This window comes from Myotis lucifugus, unplaced genomic scaffold, assembly GCF_000147115.1.
Source record: "Myotis lucifugus unplaced genomic scaffold, Myoluc2.0 scaffold_1017, whole genome shotgun sequence".
Classification (NCBI taxonomy): domain Eukaryota; kingdom Metazoa; phylum Chordata; class Mammalia; order Chiroptera; family Vespertilionidae; genus Myotis; species Myotis lucifugus.
This window is the reverse complement of record NW_005872065.1, coordinates 75,229-94,723: the sequence shown is the minus strand read 5'-3', so window position 1 is coordinate 94,723 and position 19,495 is coordinate 75,229. Positions and strand designations below refer to the sequence as shown.

At 48.5% G+C, this 19,495-nt stretch overlaps 1 protein-coding gene across 3 annotated transcripts in view; it reads left to right on the top strand.

The window, feature by feature from the left end:
- Positions 1 to 18,608, top strand: part of TM6SF1 (transmembrane 6 superfamily member 1) — a 20,538-nt gene extending 1,930 nt beyond the window's left edge. Inside the window, exons 2-10 of one of the 3 annotated variants that reach the window (XM_023747858.1) lie at positions 490 to 587; positions 1,556 to 1,659; positions 4,270 to 4,352; positions 6,452 to 6,565; positions 6,615 to 6,620; positions 9,191 to 9,297; positions 12,517 to 12,609; positions 12,784 to 12,903; positions 18,175 to 18,608. In XM_023747858.1, coding sequence (XP_023603626.1) covers positions 567 to 587; positions 1,556 to 1,659; positions 4,270 to 4,352; positions 6,452 to 6,565; positions 6,615 to 6,620; positions 9,191 to 9,297; positions 12,517 to 12,609; positions 12,784 to 12,903; positions 18,175 to 18,366 — 840 coding nt within the window. In that variant the 5' untranslated portion in view covers positions 490 to 566 and the 3' untranslated portion in view covers positions 18,367 to 18,608. Of the gene's footprint in view, positions 1 to 489; positions 588 to 1,555; positions 1,660 to 4,269; positions 4,353 to 6,451; positions 6,566 to 6,614; positions 6,621 to 8,382; positions 8,390 to 9,190; positions 9,298 to 12,516; positions 12,610 to 12,783; positions 12,904 to 18,174 lie in introns of all 3 variants that reach the window. The other 2 variants (XM_023747856.1, XM_023747857.1) reach the window with 2 other exon arrangements.
- The last annotated feature ends 887 nt before the right edge of the window (positions 18,609 to 19,495 follow it).

The window sequence follows — 19,495 nt, the reverse complement described above, 5'->3', positions numbered from 1 at the left end:
TTTTGTGGAAGAGCCACACTCAAGGGGCCAAAGAGCCGCATGTGCCTCGAGAGCCGCGGTTTGCCGACCACTGCACTAGACACATGGGGAGTTGGCCTGTTCGGTAATTAACTCTTCTAAGTCATTACTTTAAACCTGGCGGTCACCTCTACGCTGTGGCCACTGGTTACAGGGTTTGTCCAGGTGGTGCCGGTGTGGCCCTGGGCATCCGCTGGTAGGGAGTGGAGGAGGCGACAGAGTTAGGGGCTGAGTTTGTCATTCTTACCCCCTGGCGGGTGTCCCCTCGGTGAGCGCACGTGGGCGGCGATGTCAGACCCACGACACGGGCGGAGATCCCGCTGCGTGTGCCGGAGGTAAGTCCTGTCGGCCCGTGTGGACAGCGTCCACGGGACCTTCTGGAAAACATTAAAACGGTCCGTTGTTGCTGGCGGATGCCGCTCGTGGCATCGTCTCCGGGCTGCTCCGTGTACACCGCTGCTCTCTCCCCAGTGTACGCCGTGTTCGGCTTTACCAGCGTGGTGAACCTCATCATAGGCCTGGAGCAGGACGGAGTCATCGACGGGTTCATGACGCACTACCTGCGAGAGGTATGGCCCCGCTTCTCGGTTCTGAGCCTTCAGCCCCAGGGCCAGCCACCCACCCACCCAGCCTCCTTCACTTACATTTAATGGAAAAGACGAACTTTACATGAATTGAGAATTTGTGTAATATTATTAAAATATCACTACATCTGAAAGCCCAAGTTAGTCTTACGCGTGTAAAGTACATCAATGCCAGGTTCATAGGTCGATGCTTAATCACTGAGCCACGCCAGCCGGGCGACAGTAAGCATTTTTAAAAAATCCTCATCCAAGGATATGGCTTTTTATTATTTATTTACTTATTATTATTATTATTTTAATATATTTTATTGATTTTTTTTACAGAGAGGAAGGGAGAGGGCTAGAGAGTTAGAAACATCGATGGGAGAGAAACATCGATCAGCTGCCTTCTGCACACCCCCTACTGGGGATGTGCCCACAACCAAGGTACATGCCCTTGACCTGAATCGAACCTGGGACCCTTGAGTCCGCAGGCCGACGCTCTATCCACTGAGCCAAACCGGTTAGGGCTACTTACTATTTTTTAATCCTCACCCAAGGATATTTTCCCATTGAGTTTTAGGGAGAGTGGAAGAGAGAGGAAAAGACAGAGAAACATTGATGTGAGAGAAACACATTGATTAGTTACCTATTGGTTGCCTCCTGCATGAGCCCCAACCAGGGCCCGGGCCGGGGAGTAGCCTGCAACCGAGGTAAACGCCCTTGACTGGAATCGAACCCGGGACCTTTCGGTCCACAGGCCGATGCCCTATCCACTGAGCCAAACCGGCTAAGGCTAAAGTTGTACTCACCCCTTCCTGCCGATTTCGTAACTTTATGAGATGCAGCGTAGTTTCATCTGAGCAGACTTGCACACATCAGTTCTGTTGTGTTTTACGCGAGGTGCAGGCCTGGTGTTCTGCGCGGTGTCTGAGCCCCATGTAAAGCGGACCCCCTCTTCATGCTTCCCTCAGGGTGAACCGTATCTGAACACGGCGTATGGGCACATGGTCTGCTACTGGGACGGCTCCGCCCATTACCTGATGTACCTGGTGATGGTGGCGGCCATCGCATGGGAGTAAGTCACTGCGCCGGGGGGTGTGCCTCCGCCGCCTTAGCCACCGATGCGCGGGTAGGTAAGGGGAACACAGAGGCGAGTGGACAGACAGGTGTCCCCGGACTGAAGGCCGCTCCTTGGAGATGAGTCAGACCCGGCGTTCTGCGCCCCCCGGCCCTTTGCACCTGGCTTTCTGGGTTACCCCTCGGAGGTGATGGCTCAGGCAGACCCTTAACTTCCTGATTGATTTTGTTCTCTTATGAGAACAGTGTTTTTTAGGAATTTAAGCCCCAACACATTTTTTTTTTATTGATTTCAGAGAAGAAAGGAGAGGGAGGGAGAAACATCAATGATGAGAATCATTGATTGGCTGCCTCCTGCACGCCCTCTACTGGGGATGGAACCTGCAACCCCGGCATGTGCCCTTGACTGGAATCGAACCCGGGACCCTTCAGTCCGCAGGCTGACGCTCTATCCACTGAGCCACACCGGCTTGGGCATGCCCAGCACATTCTAACGCAAAGCTTCAGCCTCACGCCAGTTCAAGCTGCCTTTCCCCCGTCCATGAGGCGTGGGGGTCTGTCCTCCCATTCCTTCTCCAGTCAGCCTGCCCCGGCTTCTCTGAGGATGTATGTAGGTACAAGGGGTTGAAGGGAAGAGGGGCAGGGTCTTTAATGCCACGTGCTGATTGGCCCTGCTTTAGGATATGCTGGGTCTGCTGTGGGGTACACACGTGGGCTCTCTGGAGACCCCTGCACAGGACGCTCTGCATTGCACCGATCCCTGCAGTGAGCAATGCTCTCCGGCTGAGTTTGTGACTCCCAGGCCCACGGGGGTACACCACAGCTTCTCTCCGCTGGGGTCCCTTAGCCCAGGACAGTCAAGTCCAGCCACCTTCCCAGACCTCCCGTGGCTGCAGGTGAGGGAAAGCCATGCATTCTTCTCTCTCTCTCTCTCTCTCTCTCTCTCTTTTTTTAATCACCCAAGGATATTTTCCCATTGATTTTTAGAGAGAGTGGAAGAGAGAGGGAAAGACAGAGAAATATCGATGTGAGAGAAACACATTGATTGGTTGCCTCCTGCATGAGCCCCGACCAGGGCCCAGGCCAGGGAGGAGCCTGCAACCTGGGCATGTGCCCTTGATGGGAATCAAACCTGGGACCCTTCGGTCCGCAGGCCGATGCTCTATCCACTGAGCACACTGGCTAGGGCCATGCATTCTTCTCTTGCCTGTACAAGGCTGAAGTTCAACTGGACCATATGCATGCTCTGTGCTCGCGCCCCCCTCCCTTCCCCGAATTGTGAACTGAAGGACAGCTCCAGCTAATTTTTGGACTTTTCTAGGCACCAGCCTCCCCTTCCCAAGCTCTAGGGAACACGTCCCGTATTTCTGAGGATGCCTGAGTTCTGCGTGGACGCTCTCGGGAGTGGGCCAGAGTTTCTGCAGCTCTGTTAGCGCCCACGGGGGGAGTGGGCTCTTGCCTGTTCTATTGACAGTCCCGGTCACTGAACGGACCTGCCTGGAGGGATCTATGGGTTTGGCTGGTTCGGGGGTGTGTGGGGGCGGGGCAGGAAGCACACAGTTCAGAAGGGAACCCCTCTGTTCTGACTAAGACTCTCCTTTGTCTCAAAGCTCCTTATGGAGGTGGGTTATGGGGATATTGGTTGAAAGATCTGTTTGTCAGCATCGCCTATTAAGAAGATTAGGGGTATATATCACTTTTTAAAAATATATTTTTTAAATTGATTTTTAGAGAAAGAGGAGGGGTGAGGGATAGAGAGATAGAAATATCGATGAGAGAGGAGCATCATCGATGGGCTGCCTCCTGCACGCATCCCCACGGGAATTGAGCTCACAACCCGGCATGTGCCCTGACCGGGAATCAAACCGGCGACCTCCTGGTTCCTGGGCCGATGCTCAACCACTGAGCTACACTGGCTACTTCTTATCTTTACCTTTAGGGGCTTTGGCCAAAATTCTGTGACACCAGGGAAAGTCCACTTCACACCCATTACTCGTACTTCCAGTGGTTTGGGAAGTGGATCCATTTTCCATCCTTTTTTGAGCCTCCTTTTCCGTTTCGTACCTAAGAGTGAAACGCAGAGTGACGAGGGCGTTGTGGTCTACAGGTTAGGGTAGCAGTGTAGTTCCTATTCAAAAGGACAGAGCCCTGGCCGGTTTGGCTCAGTGGATAGAGTGTCGGCCCTCGGACTGAAGGGTCCCGGGTTCGATTCCAGTCAAGGGCACGTACCTTGGTTGCGGGTTCCCTGGCCCCCGGCCCTGGTCGGGGTGTGTGCAGGAGGCAACCAATCGATGTGTCTCTCTCACATCGATGTTTCTTTCTCTCTGTCTCTCCCCTTCCCTTCCACTCTGTCTAAAAATCAATGGAAAAATATCCTCGGGTGAGGATTAGCAAAAAACCCCCAAAACAAACAAACCCAAAATGAAATAACAAAAAGGTACAGGGAGGGTTCTGTGGTTTGTCACACGAGGAAATGGCGGGTGAGCACCAGGGTTCCTTGTGTCTGGGTTATTACTCTCCAGCAGGTTTCCATCCAGGTACTTTGTTAGTGAGGATAAAGGTAACCCTTCGGCAGATGGCACGCTAAGCCAAGGTCTTTTCGTTGCAGGGAAAGTTATAGGAACATTGGGCTGTACTGGGTCGGATCGATTATGATGAGCATGATTGTTTTTGTGCCAGGAAACATCGTAGGTAAGAAACTTGATCTTGAAATTCGCTTTCCTTTTCTGAAACAATGGGGATTGTTTTGAAAGAGAGATGCTGTTTTGGTTGTCACAGCACCAAGACATTCCGAGCTCACCAAAAAGCTGTTTTGTGGAATTACTCCTCCCCGCCCCCTCTTAATCTTACCTTGAAAAATGCTTTTGAGCAGTTTTCAGAAATGTACATTGAACAACGAGGCAATTTAAAAAAATATTTTTATTGATTTCAGAGAGGAAGGGAGAGGGAGAGATAGAAACATCAGTGATGAGAGGGAATCATTGATTGGCTGCCTCTTGCTCACCCACCCACTAGGGATTGAATCCGAAACCTGGGCATGTGCCTTTTTTTTTTTTAAATATATTTTATTGATTTTTTTTTTTTTACAGAGAGGAAGGAAGAGGGATAGAGAGTTAGAAACATCGATGAGAGGGAAACATCGATCAGCTGCCTCCTGCACATCTCCTACTGGGGATGTGCCCGCAACCCAGGTACATGCCCTTGACCGGAATCGAACCTGGGACCTTTCAGTCCGCAGGCCGACGCTCTATCCACTGAGCCAAACCGGTTTCGGCTGATTTTTTTTTTTACAGAGAGGAAGGGAGAGGGATAGAGAGTTAGAAACATCGATGAGAGGGAAACATCAATCAGCTGCCTCTTGCACACCCCCTACTGGGGATGTGCCCGCAACCAAGGTACATGCCCTTGACCGGAATCGAACCTGGGACCCTTCAGTCCCCAGGCTGATGCTCTATCCACTGAGCCAAACCGGTCAGGGCTGGACATGTGCCCTTGACTGGAATTGAACCCGGGACCCTTCAGTCCCCAGGCCGACACTCTATCCACTGAGCCAAACTGGCTAGGGCAATTTTAAAAAAAATATATTTTTATTGATTTCAGAGAGGAAGGGAGAGGGAGAGAGAGAGAAACATCAATGATGAGAGAGAATCATTGACTGGCTGCCTCCTGCACACCCCCTACTGGGAATCGAGCCCACAACCCATGCATGTGCTCTTGACCGGAATCGAAACAGGGACCCTCAGTCTGCAGGCCAACAGTCAATCCACTGAGCCAAACCAGCTAGGGCACAACAAAGCAATTTAATATCAGTGATGCCGGACTTTGAGAGGGGTTTGGAGGGGTTAAGTGTTGTGTTTGTGGCTACATGCAGTGTGCAAGTACTTCTTACAACTTTTGCGGTGTGCAGGGTGGGGCAGAAGTAGTTGATAGCTGTGAGTACATGAAACAGAGTCTATTCTTGTATTATTATTTATTAATTATTGTGTTATTTTCCATACAAAAAAAACCTGTAAACCTACTTTTCCCTTACCCTGTATATAACGCTGCCACACTGTGGGAACCCAATAAATGTCCTTGAAAATGAAATACTCTTTAAGGCTAATGTAAATGAGGTTATTTATGCATGCAAGAAATCAGGATGTTCCACATATACCTTAAAAATACTGTAGGCAGCCGTGGATAGAGCATCAGCCTGCGGACTGAAGAGTCCCAGGTTCAATTCCGGTCAAGGGCACATGCCCGGGTTGTGGGCTCCATCCCCAGTAGGGGGTGTGCAGGAGGCAGCTAATCAATGATTCTCTTTCATCATTGAGTTTCTCTCTCTCTCTCTCTCCCCTTCCCTTCCTCTCTGAAATCAATAAAAATATATTACAAAAAAAATACTGTAGCCGGGACATACCTGCTAAACACCTACGTTTTGAGTTTATCTGGTTTTTCTGGTTAAAAATATTGTCTGGTTCATAGCGAAATTTTAGGTGGCTGGAGATAGGAGGTATCCTACATGTTACTTGTGTTTCTAGATCAGGGGTGGGCAAACTTTTTGACTCGAGGGCCACAATGGGTTCTTAAACTGGACCGGAGGGCCGGAACAAAAACATGGATGGAGTGTTTGTGTGAACTAATATAAATTCAAAGTAAACATCATTACATAAAAGGGTACGGTCTTTTTTTTTTTTAGTTTTATTCATTTCAAATGGGCCGGATCCGGCCCGCGGGCCGTAGTTTGCCCACGGCTGTTCTAGAGATGCTTTTGGTAACCTTCTGGCTTTCCCTTTCTCTCTTTTCAATAGGGAAGTTCGGAACACGCATTTGCCCTGCTTTCATCTTAAGCATACCGTACACATGTCTTCCCGTCTGGGCCGGCTTCAGAATCTATAACCAGCCGACGGAATATTGTCATTACCTGTATTAAGTCACATGTAACCTTGTCTGCACGCTGGCAGGGCGCACCCGCATCCACGGGCCGCTGAGCCGTGCGCCTCCGGGGGCGCCTCCGGGGACTGGAGCTTTTGGGGACCGCGATCAGTCGGCGTGACTGTGTCGGTTCTGCAGTGTCTGTCATGCCAAGACTGCCCGACGGCGCCTGCTTCCGGGGCCAGTGGTCCCCTGGGCTGCTCCCCTCACATTCTGTGTGTGTGCTGAGTCGGGTTGGTCTGGGGCTGTCTGTGGCCTGGAGTCTGATCACCTGGGCATCTCTTCAGAGCAGAGGTACCTGTGCCTTTACGGCCCTGAGGGGAGGCTGGAGGGATACTGCGTTCGAGGTAGCACACACAGCCATAGGGTTCAAAGAGACCCAGGCACATGGATACCAGCTACAGGACGCCTTCCTTTTCTTTCTTTAATCCTCACTTAAGGATATTTTTCCCCATTGATTGTTTTTTAGGGAGAGTGGAAGGGAGAGGGAGAGACAGAGAGAAACGCTGATGTGGAAGAGACACATTGATGGGTTGCCTCCCACATGCCCCTGACCAGGGCCAAGAGCCTGTAACCGAGGTACGTGCCCTTGACTGGAATCGAACCCAGGAGCCTTCAGTCTGCAGGCTGACACTCTATCCACTGAGCCAAACTGGCTAGGGCTACAGGACGCCTTCTGAGACAGCTCCCTTATTCCCAGCCAGGTGTCCAAGATGCAACAGTACTGGCCGGGCAGAGACTCTGTTAAGATGTTTATTTCTAAGCTAGTGACATCTCCCTAAATTTCTCTTCCTTTTATAGATCCTTAAGATCCCTTAAGCCAGCGGTTCTCAACCTGTGGGTCGAGAACAATGAAAATACATCCTGCATATCAGATATTTACATGACGATTCATAACAGTAGCAAAATGACAGTAATGAAGTAGCAACGAAAATAATTTTATAGTTGGGGTCACCACAACATGAGGAACTGTATTAAAGGGTCGCGGTGTTAGGAAGGTTGAGAACCACTGCAGGCTTAAGCAAAACTGACATATGAAAAGATGCATCACTAGAGGTAATCAGAACATGATTATTCATTTGACAACAAGATTTACAAGGGAATTCATTAAAGTGCATTTGAATTCGCAAACATTTCATTTGTTCACATTCAGACACCTGCCGTGTAGACTGAGGTTGGCACACGGACAACTGGAACCCCTTACATCCTTTTTAAAAAAATTTTAAAGTTTTTAAAAAATATATTTTTATTGATTTCAGGGAGAGGGAGAGAGAGAGAGAGAGAGAGAGAGAGAGAGAGAGACATCAATGATGAGAGAGAATCATTGATCAGCTGCTTGCTGCACACCCCCTACTGGGGGTTGACCCAGGCATGTGCCCTGACTGAGCCTCGAACTTGGGGCCCTTTAGTCCGCAGGCCGACGCTCTATCCACTGAGCCAAACCAGCTAGGACGCCCCTTACATCCTTTTGAGGAATGAGGGTTGTTAAAAAAAACAGTCCCCACAGCCTTGGCCCTCCCTCTGGGGCATTTGAAGGCTCCATGCCAGTGTGTCAACAGTGATCATAAGATGCATGACTGTTATTATTTAAAAAAAAAAAAAGTTAAAACACAGAGTCAGCCGGGGAGAAGTAGACATTGTTATGCAGTGCTGACAGGAACATAAATTCAGAACCGCTCTGCAAAGCAGTCTGGCTATGTTCTCAGCCTTAACAAATGGAGCCCTGTAATGCAGTCCTTCTGGCTGCCAAACTCCTGTATTCAAGGTGCTCACCGCCCCCTCAGGTGTAACAGTTGACATGCCTCAACGTCCAACAAGTCAAATACGGTGCTTCCGTGTGACATTAAGTGTTTAAAGGGATTTTACTAACGTGGGGAAGTGCTTACAATTAGGTAGATGTTGAGAGTCGAAAGAACAAACACGAAATTGTCGATACATGAAGTCCTAATTTTGTGAAAAATAAAGCAACTATTAGTAGTAGCTTGGTGGGTTTATGGTTTATTTATTTTATTTTTATTTATTTTTAAAAATATTTTTATTGATTTCAGAGAGGAAGGGAGAGGGAGAGAGAGATAAAAATATCAATGATGAGAGAGAATCATTGACTGGCTGCCTCCTGCATGCCCCACACTGGGGATCGAGCGCACATCCAGGTGCTCTTGACTGGAATTGCACCCGGGACTCTTCAGTCTCCAGGCCGACGCTCTATCTCCTGAGCCAAACCGGCTCGGGTGATTTATGGTTTATTTTAGAAATGAGTATGCCTTATATTTATAATCACACAAAAGAGAGCTATTTCAAGAAAAAATATGCACTTAGAGCTAGAAAGGCCCTTTGAGGTCACATGGCCCCATTTGCTCATTTCACAGATGAGGAAACGGAGACTTGAAGGGGAAAACGATTTTCCTAAAGTTTCACGGCTGGGGGTTATGATAGGATTTTCCTAAAGTTACACGGCTGGGGGTTATGCTATGATTTCCTAAAGTTTCACGGCTCGGGGTTATGATATGAATGGGGAATCTTCACCCTCTCTCATCACCACCGCCAACCTTGTCTCAGTGGGTCTCCGGTCTCCTCCGGCCCCGGACCTGCTCAGCGGTTACAATCTCTGTTTTAGGTCATTCAAGAAGTCCAAGCGAAGGACCTGCTGAGAAGACCTTTTGACTTCCTGTTGGTCATCTGCCTCCTCCTGGCAACTGGATTTAGCCTGTTTAGAGGCTTGGTAAGCAGAACAGATCAAAGTAACATATATACCAGACTTCCTAGCGCACTGACCAGATATTCTTCCCATTAGGTCCTGGAGGGCGGGGCCTGCTTCCTGCTGCTCTCCTGCCGGGGTCAACCCCAAACCTCCTCTCTCCAGGGGGCGGGCTCATTCTGGGCTGCTTTGTGCCACCTCCTTCTGGTCCTTAGATCAAGCTCTACCCAGAAGTATCTTCCCTCCGCCCTAGTTGGTTTGGCTCAATGGATGGAGCGTCGACCTGCAGACTGAAAGGTCCCAGGTTCGATTCCCATCAAGGGCACATGCCTGGGTTGTGGGCTCGATCCCCAGTAAGAAGTGTACAGGAGGCAGCCGATCCATGATTCTGATCATTGATGTTTCTATCTTTCCCTTCCTCTCTGAAATCAATAAAAGTATATTTTTAAAAAAGAAATGTCCTTAAAAAAAAGAAGCATCTTCCTTCCCTTATTAAAGGGCACCTGAAAAAGTAGTCTCACTATTTTGGTTCCTTTGATGTTTCTGATTTAAGTATCTTGGGAACAGGTGTTAACGTAAGACTACAATAAACCAGGGCATCCAGGTGTTCTGAGGAGTAGGGCGGTGGGATTGAGGAAGGGTTCTAAGGGTAAGGCGTTAGCATCCTTGCCACGTAAGTACATCTGTGGCTGTGGGGCCTTGGAACAAAGGCTTACCCTCTTGGACACTCGGCGTCTTTATAAAATAACAGAAGCTAGCTGACGGTATTGTTTTGAAGATTTAATAATGAACATCGATACATGCAGAGGGCCTGGTACATAGTAGCTGCTCAATAAAGGTCTGTTTATTTAAAAAAAATTTCTTTATTGATTTCAGAGAGGAAGGGAGAGGGAGAGGGAGAGATAGGAATATCAATGATGAGAGAATCATGGATCGGCTGCCTCCTGCACGCCTGCTACTGGGGATCGAGCCCGCAACTCAGGCACATGCCCTTGACTGGAATTGAACCTGGGACCCTTCAGTCTGCAGGCCGACGTTCTATCCACTGAGCCAAACCAGCTAGGGCTGTTTATCGATTAAGGATCCTTCACAATGTCCCAGTTTCATGAGTTCTTCTTAGCAGCCGGAGTTACACGGTCAGTTATATTCAGCTTCCATGGCGATAGCCTGCTGCCATTGCACAGCTGCTGGGATGCAGAGCGGCCAGTGTAAGCTGAGGTAGTGGGTTCGTTGTTTTGGGGTCAGCTGGCTGGGTTCAGGGGGAGCAGCTCTCTTAAGATGTGGGTGGTTGCAAACTGCCTAGAGGAGAGCTGGCCACTAGGAGAGACTCAGGGGAGGGAAGAAAAGGAGAAAGCCAGGCTGTGGGCTTTGCTTAGACCACAGAGCCGTGAAACTGTCCTTTGCTTAGTTTGCTGTAATGCCCACAGTTCAAAGGACAGCAACAAGCCCTCGCCGGTTTGGCTCAGTGGATAGAGCGTTGGCCTGCGGACTGAAGGGTCCTGGTTTTGATTCCTGTCGAGGGCACATGCCCGGGTTGCGGGCTGGATCCCCAACAGGGGGCATGCAGGAGGCAGCTGATCAATGATTCTCTCTCATCGATATTTCTCTCTCCCTCTCTCTTCCTCTCTGAAATAATAATAGTAAAAAAGGACAGCAACAAAATTAGCGCTGCCTGTCATCTTGCACAGCTGTACCCACTTCCCTGTGTGTGTGTGTGCACACACGTTTGGTGGGTGGGCCTGTTAGGTTGGGAGTCCTTTCACCGACTCTGTCCCTGACCCGGGTTCATGTGTGCTGTCTGGGTGGGACATGACGGATGATGGCTGAGGGAGGTGACTGAGAGGGGACCCAGTAACATGCCAAAGAGACACTTGGTCTCTTCTGTGGCCTCGAGTCCACTGTGTTGGGACTAAACCTGCTCTGTTCTCAAAGGGGACGCTGGAGGGACGCAGGAGGTGGCTTCTGACGAGGACCTGCTTCCAAATCCTTGTTCTTTTTTTCTTTCAGTTTTTGTGTTTTTATTTCAATGGTCCTTTTTTCATTCATTCATTCATTCATTCATCCATTCATTATGTTAATCCTCACGCGAGGATATTTTTCCATTAATTTTTAGAAAGAGTGAAGGGGGAGAGACAGAGAGAGAGAGAGAGAAACATTGATGTGAGAGAGACACATTGATTGGTTGCCTATTGCACGGGGGTTGAGTCTGCAACCGAGATACGTGCCCTTGATGGAATCGAACCTGGGACCTTCAGTCCATGGGCCGATGCTCTATCCACTGAGCCAAACCGGCTAGGGCACAGACTCTTGTTCTGCACTGGCCCCCAGTGAGGCACTGGATAGAGGAGGTTATTTTTGTTGTTGTTAATCCTCGCCTGAGGGGATGTTTTTCCATTGATCTTTTAGAGAGAGTGGAAGAGAGAGGGAGAGACAGAGAGAAACATTTATGTGAGAGAAACACATCGATTGGTTGCCTCCTGCATGAGCCCTGACCAGGGCCTGGGCTGGGGAGCAGCCTGCAACCAAGGTACGTGCCCTTGCCCGGAATCGAACCCGGGGCCCTTTGGTCCGCAGGCTGACGCTCTATCCATTGAGCCAAACCAACTCGGGCTCAAACCCTGGTTCTTCACTGGTCTCCGAAGGCCATGCACGCCGTGAGGCACTGGACAGAGGCGGCTGTTTCTGAATCTTGCAGAGCATAGTAAGATGAACCTGGAAGGAAAGGCAGTGTCTTTCCTGCAGGGGCCGGAGGCTAGCTCTTCCCTGGAGAAGCCGTGCTCTGCTGGCGGGACCTGGAACTTAACCCGAGTCCTCGAAAGGCCGCGGGAGCAGAGCGTTAGCTCCAGTTCCTGCTCCCGTTTGCTCGCCTCGGCGTCCTCTGCTCCCAGGGCACCTGCAGGGTACCCTCCCCTCCCACGCGTAGTTTTTGTTACAGAGCAAAGCTGTTTGTCACTAAAGCTGGCACATCTGGCCTCATCAGCCAACAGAAGAGCCAGCTGTGACTGCATCTTTTTTAAAAATACATTTTATTGATTTCAGAGAGGAAGGGAGAGGGATAGAGAGAAAAATGAATGATGAGAATTATTGATCAGCTACCTGGGGATCAAGCCTGCAACCTGGGCATGTGCCCCGACCGGGAATTGAACCTGGGACCTTCAGGCTGCAGGCTGATGCTCTATCCGCTGAGCCAAACCAGCGAGGGCTGTAACTGCATCGTGATAACGAATTCATTTCTGTTCCCAGATTGCTCTGGATTGCCCAGCTGATTTCTGCCGGTTTTATACCCAGTTTCAAGAGCCCTACCTGAAGGACCCCGCGGCTTATCCCAAGATCCAGGTCAAGTAGTGACGGAGCCTAAGGTTTTTCTGTCTTCGCTCTTGGAGGATGGGAGCACGTGGTTCCGCCTGGGAAGCGGGAAATGAACATGCTCGCCTTTGCGAGGGTCCGTGGCCTGTGCTCTTCCTCGGGCCAGGCCGGCCGGTGTGTGATGACGTTTCTCTGTTGGCACAGATGCTGGTGTACCTGTTCTATTCTGTCCCTTACTTCTTGGTGGCGCTTTACGGACTGGTGGTGCCCGGGTGCTCCTGGATGGCTGACGTCACCCTGATTCACGCGGGAGGCCTCGCGCAGGTACCTGAGAACGCGCTCCGCTGTGAACGCTGACTGGGCAGGTGGCTGTCCTGGTTGAGGATCCCATACACCTCTGCTCGGTGTTTTAGGGTAGGAAACACTAGGTGGACATGTCTCCTTTGTTTTTGTGCTTTTTTAAAAAATAGTTTTTTATTGATTTCAGAGAGGGAGAGGGGAGAGATAGAAACATTAATGATGAGAGCATCATTGACTGGCTGCCTCCTGCACGCCCCCTACTGGGGATCGAGCCCGCAACCGGGGCATATGCCCTTGACTGGAATCGAACCCGGGACCCTTCAGTCCGCAGGCAGACACTCTATCCCAGCGGTTCTCAACCTGTGGGTCGCGACCCCTTTGGCGATCGAACGACCCTTTCACAGGGGTCGCCTAAGACCATCCTGCATATCAGATATTTACATGGTGATTCATCACAGTAGCAACATGACAGTTATGAAGTAGCCACGAAAATAATTTTATGGTTGGGGGTCACAACATGAGGAACTGTATTTAAAGGGCCAGAAGGTTGAGAACCACTGCTCGATAGAGCCAAACTGAGCCAAACTGGCTAGGGCCCCTTTGTTTTGTGGTTCCTCAGAAGACGTTTCTGCTGACCTATTTTATTTAAGTCTCGCAGTCACCACCTGGCAGGTGCTCCATCAGTTACACAGACGAGGCCCAGCGAGGTTGTGGGGTTTGTCCACCGCCACCGAGGCAGCAGGTGGCTCCGTTGTTTACAGTACCATTTGCCAGTCTCTCAACACCACGGCCACCAAAGAGAACTGAGAGCTGTTAACTTTAGGATGTCATTCTAAATTTGAGGTTTTGGAATTCCACTGTACTATCCTAGACAGAACCAGAGGGACTTATTTATTTTTTATTGATTTCAGAGAGGAGTGGAGAGGGAGAGATAGAAACATCAATGATGAGAGAGAATCATTGATTGGCTGCCTCCTGCACACCCCCTACTGGGGATCGAGCCCGCAACCTGGGCATGTGCCCTTGACCGGGAATCAAACCGTGACCTCCTGGTTCATATGTCCACGCTCAAACACTGAGCCACGCCGTCAGAGCCAGAGGGGCTCATTTTAAAGGGTCTGCTCCTCCCCCTGCTGTTAGCCCCGCCCCGGGCTCCAGTAGGTGCTCACTGAACTGCGAACAGAACTAGCTATGGAATGACTTCATCACACAAAGTGCATTTTTACGAAATAACAACCAGCTAAACAACTTGCTCTTATGAGCAAGGAAGAAAATGAAGTCGTTGTACCTTTTATTTTCTTACTGCCGGTAAAAGAGCCAAATGAACTTATCTTTTAAAATGATCGTCTTCATCTTGCTCTTTTCAAGCAAGCTTAAGAATGAGGTTCCTCCAGAAACTCTAGGCCAGTGGTTCTCAACCTTCTGGCCCTTTAAATACAGTTCCTCATGTTGTGACCCAACCATAAAATTATTTTCGTGGCTACTTCTTAACTGTCATGGTGCTGTTATGAATCGTCATGTAAATATCTGATATGCAGGCTGGTCTTAGGCGGTTTGACCGCCGAAGGGGTCTCGACCCACAGGTTGAGAACCGCTGCTCTAGGCTTAGCCAGTTAACTGGATCACAGCCAAGTCACTATGATGGCAACAAGACTATCAGAATTTACAGGGTTGGAAAGGTGACTTCCCATCTAAGGTACTTTGTAGGAGCTTAACTCGTGGTATAATTCTTCACACCTCCCATTCCCTCCCCTTTTACATCTAGCCCATCATTAGGTCTGCTTAGCGCTGTCTCAAGAGTAATTCTCGAACCCAACACCTTTTCTTTTTTTCCCTAATCCTCATCCGAGGATATTTTTTCATTGATTTTTAGGGAGAGTGGAAGAGAGAGGGAAAGACAGACAGAAACATCGACGTGAAAAACACATCCATTGGTTGCCTCCTGCACAAACCCTGCCCAGGGCCCGGGCGGGGGAGGGGCTGCAACCAAGGTCCGTGCCCTTGACTGGAACGGAACCCGGGACCCTTCGGCCGGCCGGCCAACGCCCTATCCACTGAGCCAGGCCAGCTAGGGTGCGATTACTGTTTTTATTGTCAGAAGTTCCAGTAAGAGTCTGGAGGGGAAATGCCTTGTGTGACCCTGGAGGTTCATTTACTGATCTGCAGCGGTGCATATTGTGTCTCTTTCCCTAAAACTCGTGAACCGGGAGAAAGTTTTGGGACAGCCTCACAATGGGTTTGGCAGGGAGCCCGGCGCGCCATCGTTAACACACTCAGGGCCACGGGAGCAGGAAGGGATCCAGGCAGCCAGGCAACGCCCTTCCCACCGCGGCCTCGGGACTCCCATTCCCTGGCCAGGCAGGTGCCTCTCGCTTTCTCACCAAAGGGTCTGGAGGCTGCTCTGTGGATAATTTGATTGTAAAGAGTTGACTCTACTGGAGGTGAATTGTAAAGGGTGTCCCAAAATTCACACAAGAAGTAATTTTGATAGAAAACAGGTTTATAATTAAAAATTGTAAATTTTTTATTGATTCATAAAGTATACAGTATAGGGTTATGTATGGAATAGCATATCAGGTAAATGGCCTCCACGGCACAAAAAACTGGATTATCATGTCGAGATAGCGAGCACCATTGACTGTTATTGCCTGAGCAGCCGCATTTCGGTCATGGAAAATTTCTTTTTTTTTTTTTTTTTAAATATACATTTTATTGATTTCTTACAGAAAGGAAGGGAGAGGGATAGAGAGTTAGAAACATCGATGAGAGAGAAACATCAATCAGCTGCCTCCTGCACACCCCCTACTGGGGTTGCGCCCGCAACCAAGGTACATGCCCTTGACCGGAATCGAACCTGGGACCTTTCAGTCCGCAGGCCGACGCTCTATCCACTGAGCCAAACTGGTCAGGGCGGTCATGGAAAATTTCAACAAAAGAGTGCATATATGCCAGCAAAGCCGTGGAGGCCATTTACCCGATATGCTATTCCATACATAACCCTATACTGTATCCTTTATGAATCAATAAAAAATTTACAATTTTTAATTATAAATCTGTGTTTTCTATCAAAATTACTTCTTGCGTGAATTTTGGGACACCCTTTATAAGCTTTTTCCTTTATGGAAACACCTCACAAATGATCAGGTAGATGCTCAGCCTCACATCTCCGCATTTTGGAGAAATGCTTTGTGGAAGGAAGCTTTATGGGTTTTGACAGTCATGAGACCAGGACTGTAGAACGTTTATTGAGCTCTCACAATGCGACCGGTGCCACACGGAACATGAGACACAGGACCTGCCCGGCGGGCTTGCACTCTAAGGACATGACTGTTTCCTGCTGCCGCTGGGAGTGTGCTCTTGGGGACAGCGAGGTATAAACCGCGCTGTTGGTGCAGGAGAGCCTACGGCCTCACCACCTGAGGGTTTCCCTCCGCAGGTGGGCATGACCCCTCGTATTACCCATTCTCTCCACACGTCCCCACATTTGGTGATTTTTGTGGCGCGTACAGTGCCCCACGTTTCAGAAAATCAGGGTTTGAATCTGGCCTCAGGTACAGCAGACAAAGTTTGGTTATGTGTTCAGACAGTTACTGAAAATAGGCTCTAGGGAAACACAGTGCTGGGGGCCGAGCTCCGGTTCCGGGTCCCAGAATGTCCACAGCAGCGGCCCCGCGCATGCCCTAGGCTCTCAGGGTCTCCTGGCTTCAGAGCCCAGAGATGAAACCCAGCTGACCACTTGCTGGGTTCGGCCTTTTGTCTGCGCTGGGAGGTGTGTGTGGGGCAGAGTCCTCTCAGGGCCTCACGGGTCACAATGCAGGGGTGTCCTTGACAGAACAAAAGTTGAACCAGAGGCCCCCAGAATGTAGCGGGAATTCGTGAAGACGTCCCTGATACAGACCCATACACACGCCGCTTAAGGAAGCTGGTCCTTTACTTATGCATAAGGTCCAGGGCTCAGTAACACCTTTATCTGTTAGCCACTCGGCAGAAGAAACAGATTTCATAGGGAAGGAAAGAGAAGACAACGTATGTGTATTTAAAGCAGGTTCGTTTTTCATTGTTGCTTCCGTGCCTTCTTTCGAGTGCAATGTCTTTTGTCTCTTCACTTTGATCCTGATGAGTAACCCACCACTTACTACACTCAGATTCTCAGTTCTTTATTCATGTGCACCTTGAATTTCAGTGAGATATGAAACTGAAATGCAGACTCCACGATTGCCTTTTGTAATGATACAAGGATCCTGAGGAAATCTCACAGAAGCCTTTTTCTAACACAGTTTTCCCCTGTTCTTATGAAAAGCATCAAAGAGAGACGGCCGGGCACGTTCTGCTGTGTGTTCTGAACAAGCAGAGGTACAAGCGGGAAGTGCTGGCCTTTCCGTTCTGTACAATTGGATTTGAAAAGGTCGCCTGTGCGTACCCTGGCCATTTTACAGAGCGCACCCCTACCCCTACCCCACCCCACGCTGGTAACAACCCCAGCTCGCAAAACAAACCTTGGCGTTTTTTAAGTTGCATAAGAAACAAATACACGAATAAATAAAGCAAAAAATACATAACCAAGGGCTTTGAGCTTTTGCTCCAAGGAGTAGGTAAAAGACTGATACATGAAACTGAGGTCCCCAGTGCTGTTTTTTAAATAGTTAAAAATCTTTTTGGTTTCTCAATTCCGTACTTTCTTTTTTTTTTTGTTAATCCTCACTTGAGGGTATTTTCCCATTGAGTTTTAGAGAGAGGGAAAGAGAGAAACATCAATATGAGAGAGACACATCGATTGGTTGCCTCCTGCACGCACTCCGACCAGGCCGGGGGAACCTGCAACCGAGGTAGGTGCCCTTGACCGGAATTGAACCCAGGACTCTTCAGTCTGTGGGCCGACGCTCTATCCACTGAGCCAAACGGGCTAGGGCTGTACTTTCTTCATTTTTATGGGAACACATTTTGTGAGTCTCATGATAGGATCCTCAGAATGCAAATCAGAAAACAAAAACAAGTCACCTGAGATTTTATTCAGATTTTTCTGTTACACTGACCTACTGATGTTTGTTTGCTGTGGGGCCCTGGATGGTTCATAAAACAGCTGGTATGCTAAAGCCACGCTCAAGAAGGTACACTTTATTTGAACAGTTCCGTCCAGACCAGCCCTACATTCAGTGACATATTCAAGACTACGGACTGGTCAAAAGCACTAGTCCTTTAGGGCATAGAGACATGGCCTGAATGAATGAGCCAGAACGTGTCGCCCACCCAGCTGGTCACAAAATTCACGCTTACCCCTTTTCTTTAACGCCATAGGCTCAGTTTTCTCACATCGGTGCTTCTCTTCATGCGAGAACCGCTTACATCCACAGAGTCCCCGAGGAAGCGAAAATCCTCTTTCTGGCGTTCAACATAGCCTACGGAGCCCTTCCTCAGCTCCTGGCCTATCGCTGCATCTACAAGCCAGAGTTCTTCCTCAAAGCAAAGGCGGAGGAAAAGGTTGAATGATAACAGGACTTCCTGTGGCGCTTGTCGAGATGGCGGGATTTTGATTCCCTGGTCCTGGGGTTTCGTCTCATTCCACTCCCTTCCCCTACACCAACACTGTTCTGCACTGAGTATGTGAGCTATCTATGGGACCGCGTGGGTCAATTTCTTTTTATTATTTTTTTGAAGGAAAGCTGAAGTTGTTGAGAGAAACAGTTTAAAGAAATTTATTCAAAAATTTATTGTGAGAAAACCTGACCATCTCAATGTTCTGTTTGCGCATACTAAGGATATGTATGAAAAATGACTATTTAGCTCCTACAACAGTGAGCATGGAAACAAAACTGTTCAAAAGTGAATATGCTTTATGCGTATTAAAGATTCAAAAAAGCAAATTGAGATTGGAGAAATATTTTTGCATATAAGATGTCTATGCTTCATTATCAACATCAATATAAAAGGCAAATTACCAGTGTATTTTACAATGTTATTTGAAAAATGTTTTCCCAGGGGAAGTATATTATTTACCGTTGTTTTAAAGACTGCTTTTACTAAAATGTTTTTGTGAGTTTAAACAGCTAAGGAGGGATCGATAACTTTATTATTATCCTTAATGGAATACTTGTTTTACTGGTGAAAGGAGAGATTTCTATTGTATTTCTGTGTATATTTTTAATAAAATTATTTTTGACCTTTTATGACGACAAATCTTATTTAATGTGAAACATTTTTTTCATACGGTTTTGTAGTTTATTTTAAAAATCTGTCATTTATATGTTCCAATTTAAAATGCCACCTACATTCTCCTTATGCTTTAGTGTCAGCAATGAAGAGGTCCTGTGATGAATCAAACTTCATTAATTTTAAATTCAATTAAAATACTCAAAATTAAAAAGACCTTTAAAGAAAAAGAACTGGATTGTCATTTCTACTCTCTTTTTTTTTTAATCCTCACCGGAGGATATTTTTCCTTTGATTTTTAGAGAGAGAAACATTGAAATGAGAGAGACACATTGATTGGTTGCCTCCTGCATGCCCTGACCAGGGCTGGGGAGGAGCCTGCAACCAACGTACGTGCCCTTAACGGGAATCGAACCCGGGACCCTTCAGTCTGCAGGCCGACACCCTATCCCCTGAGTCAAACCAGCGA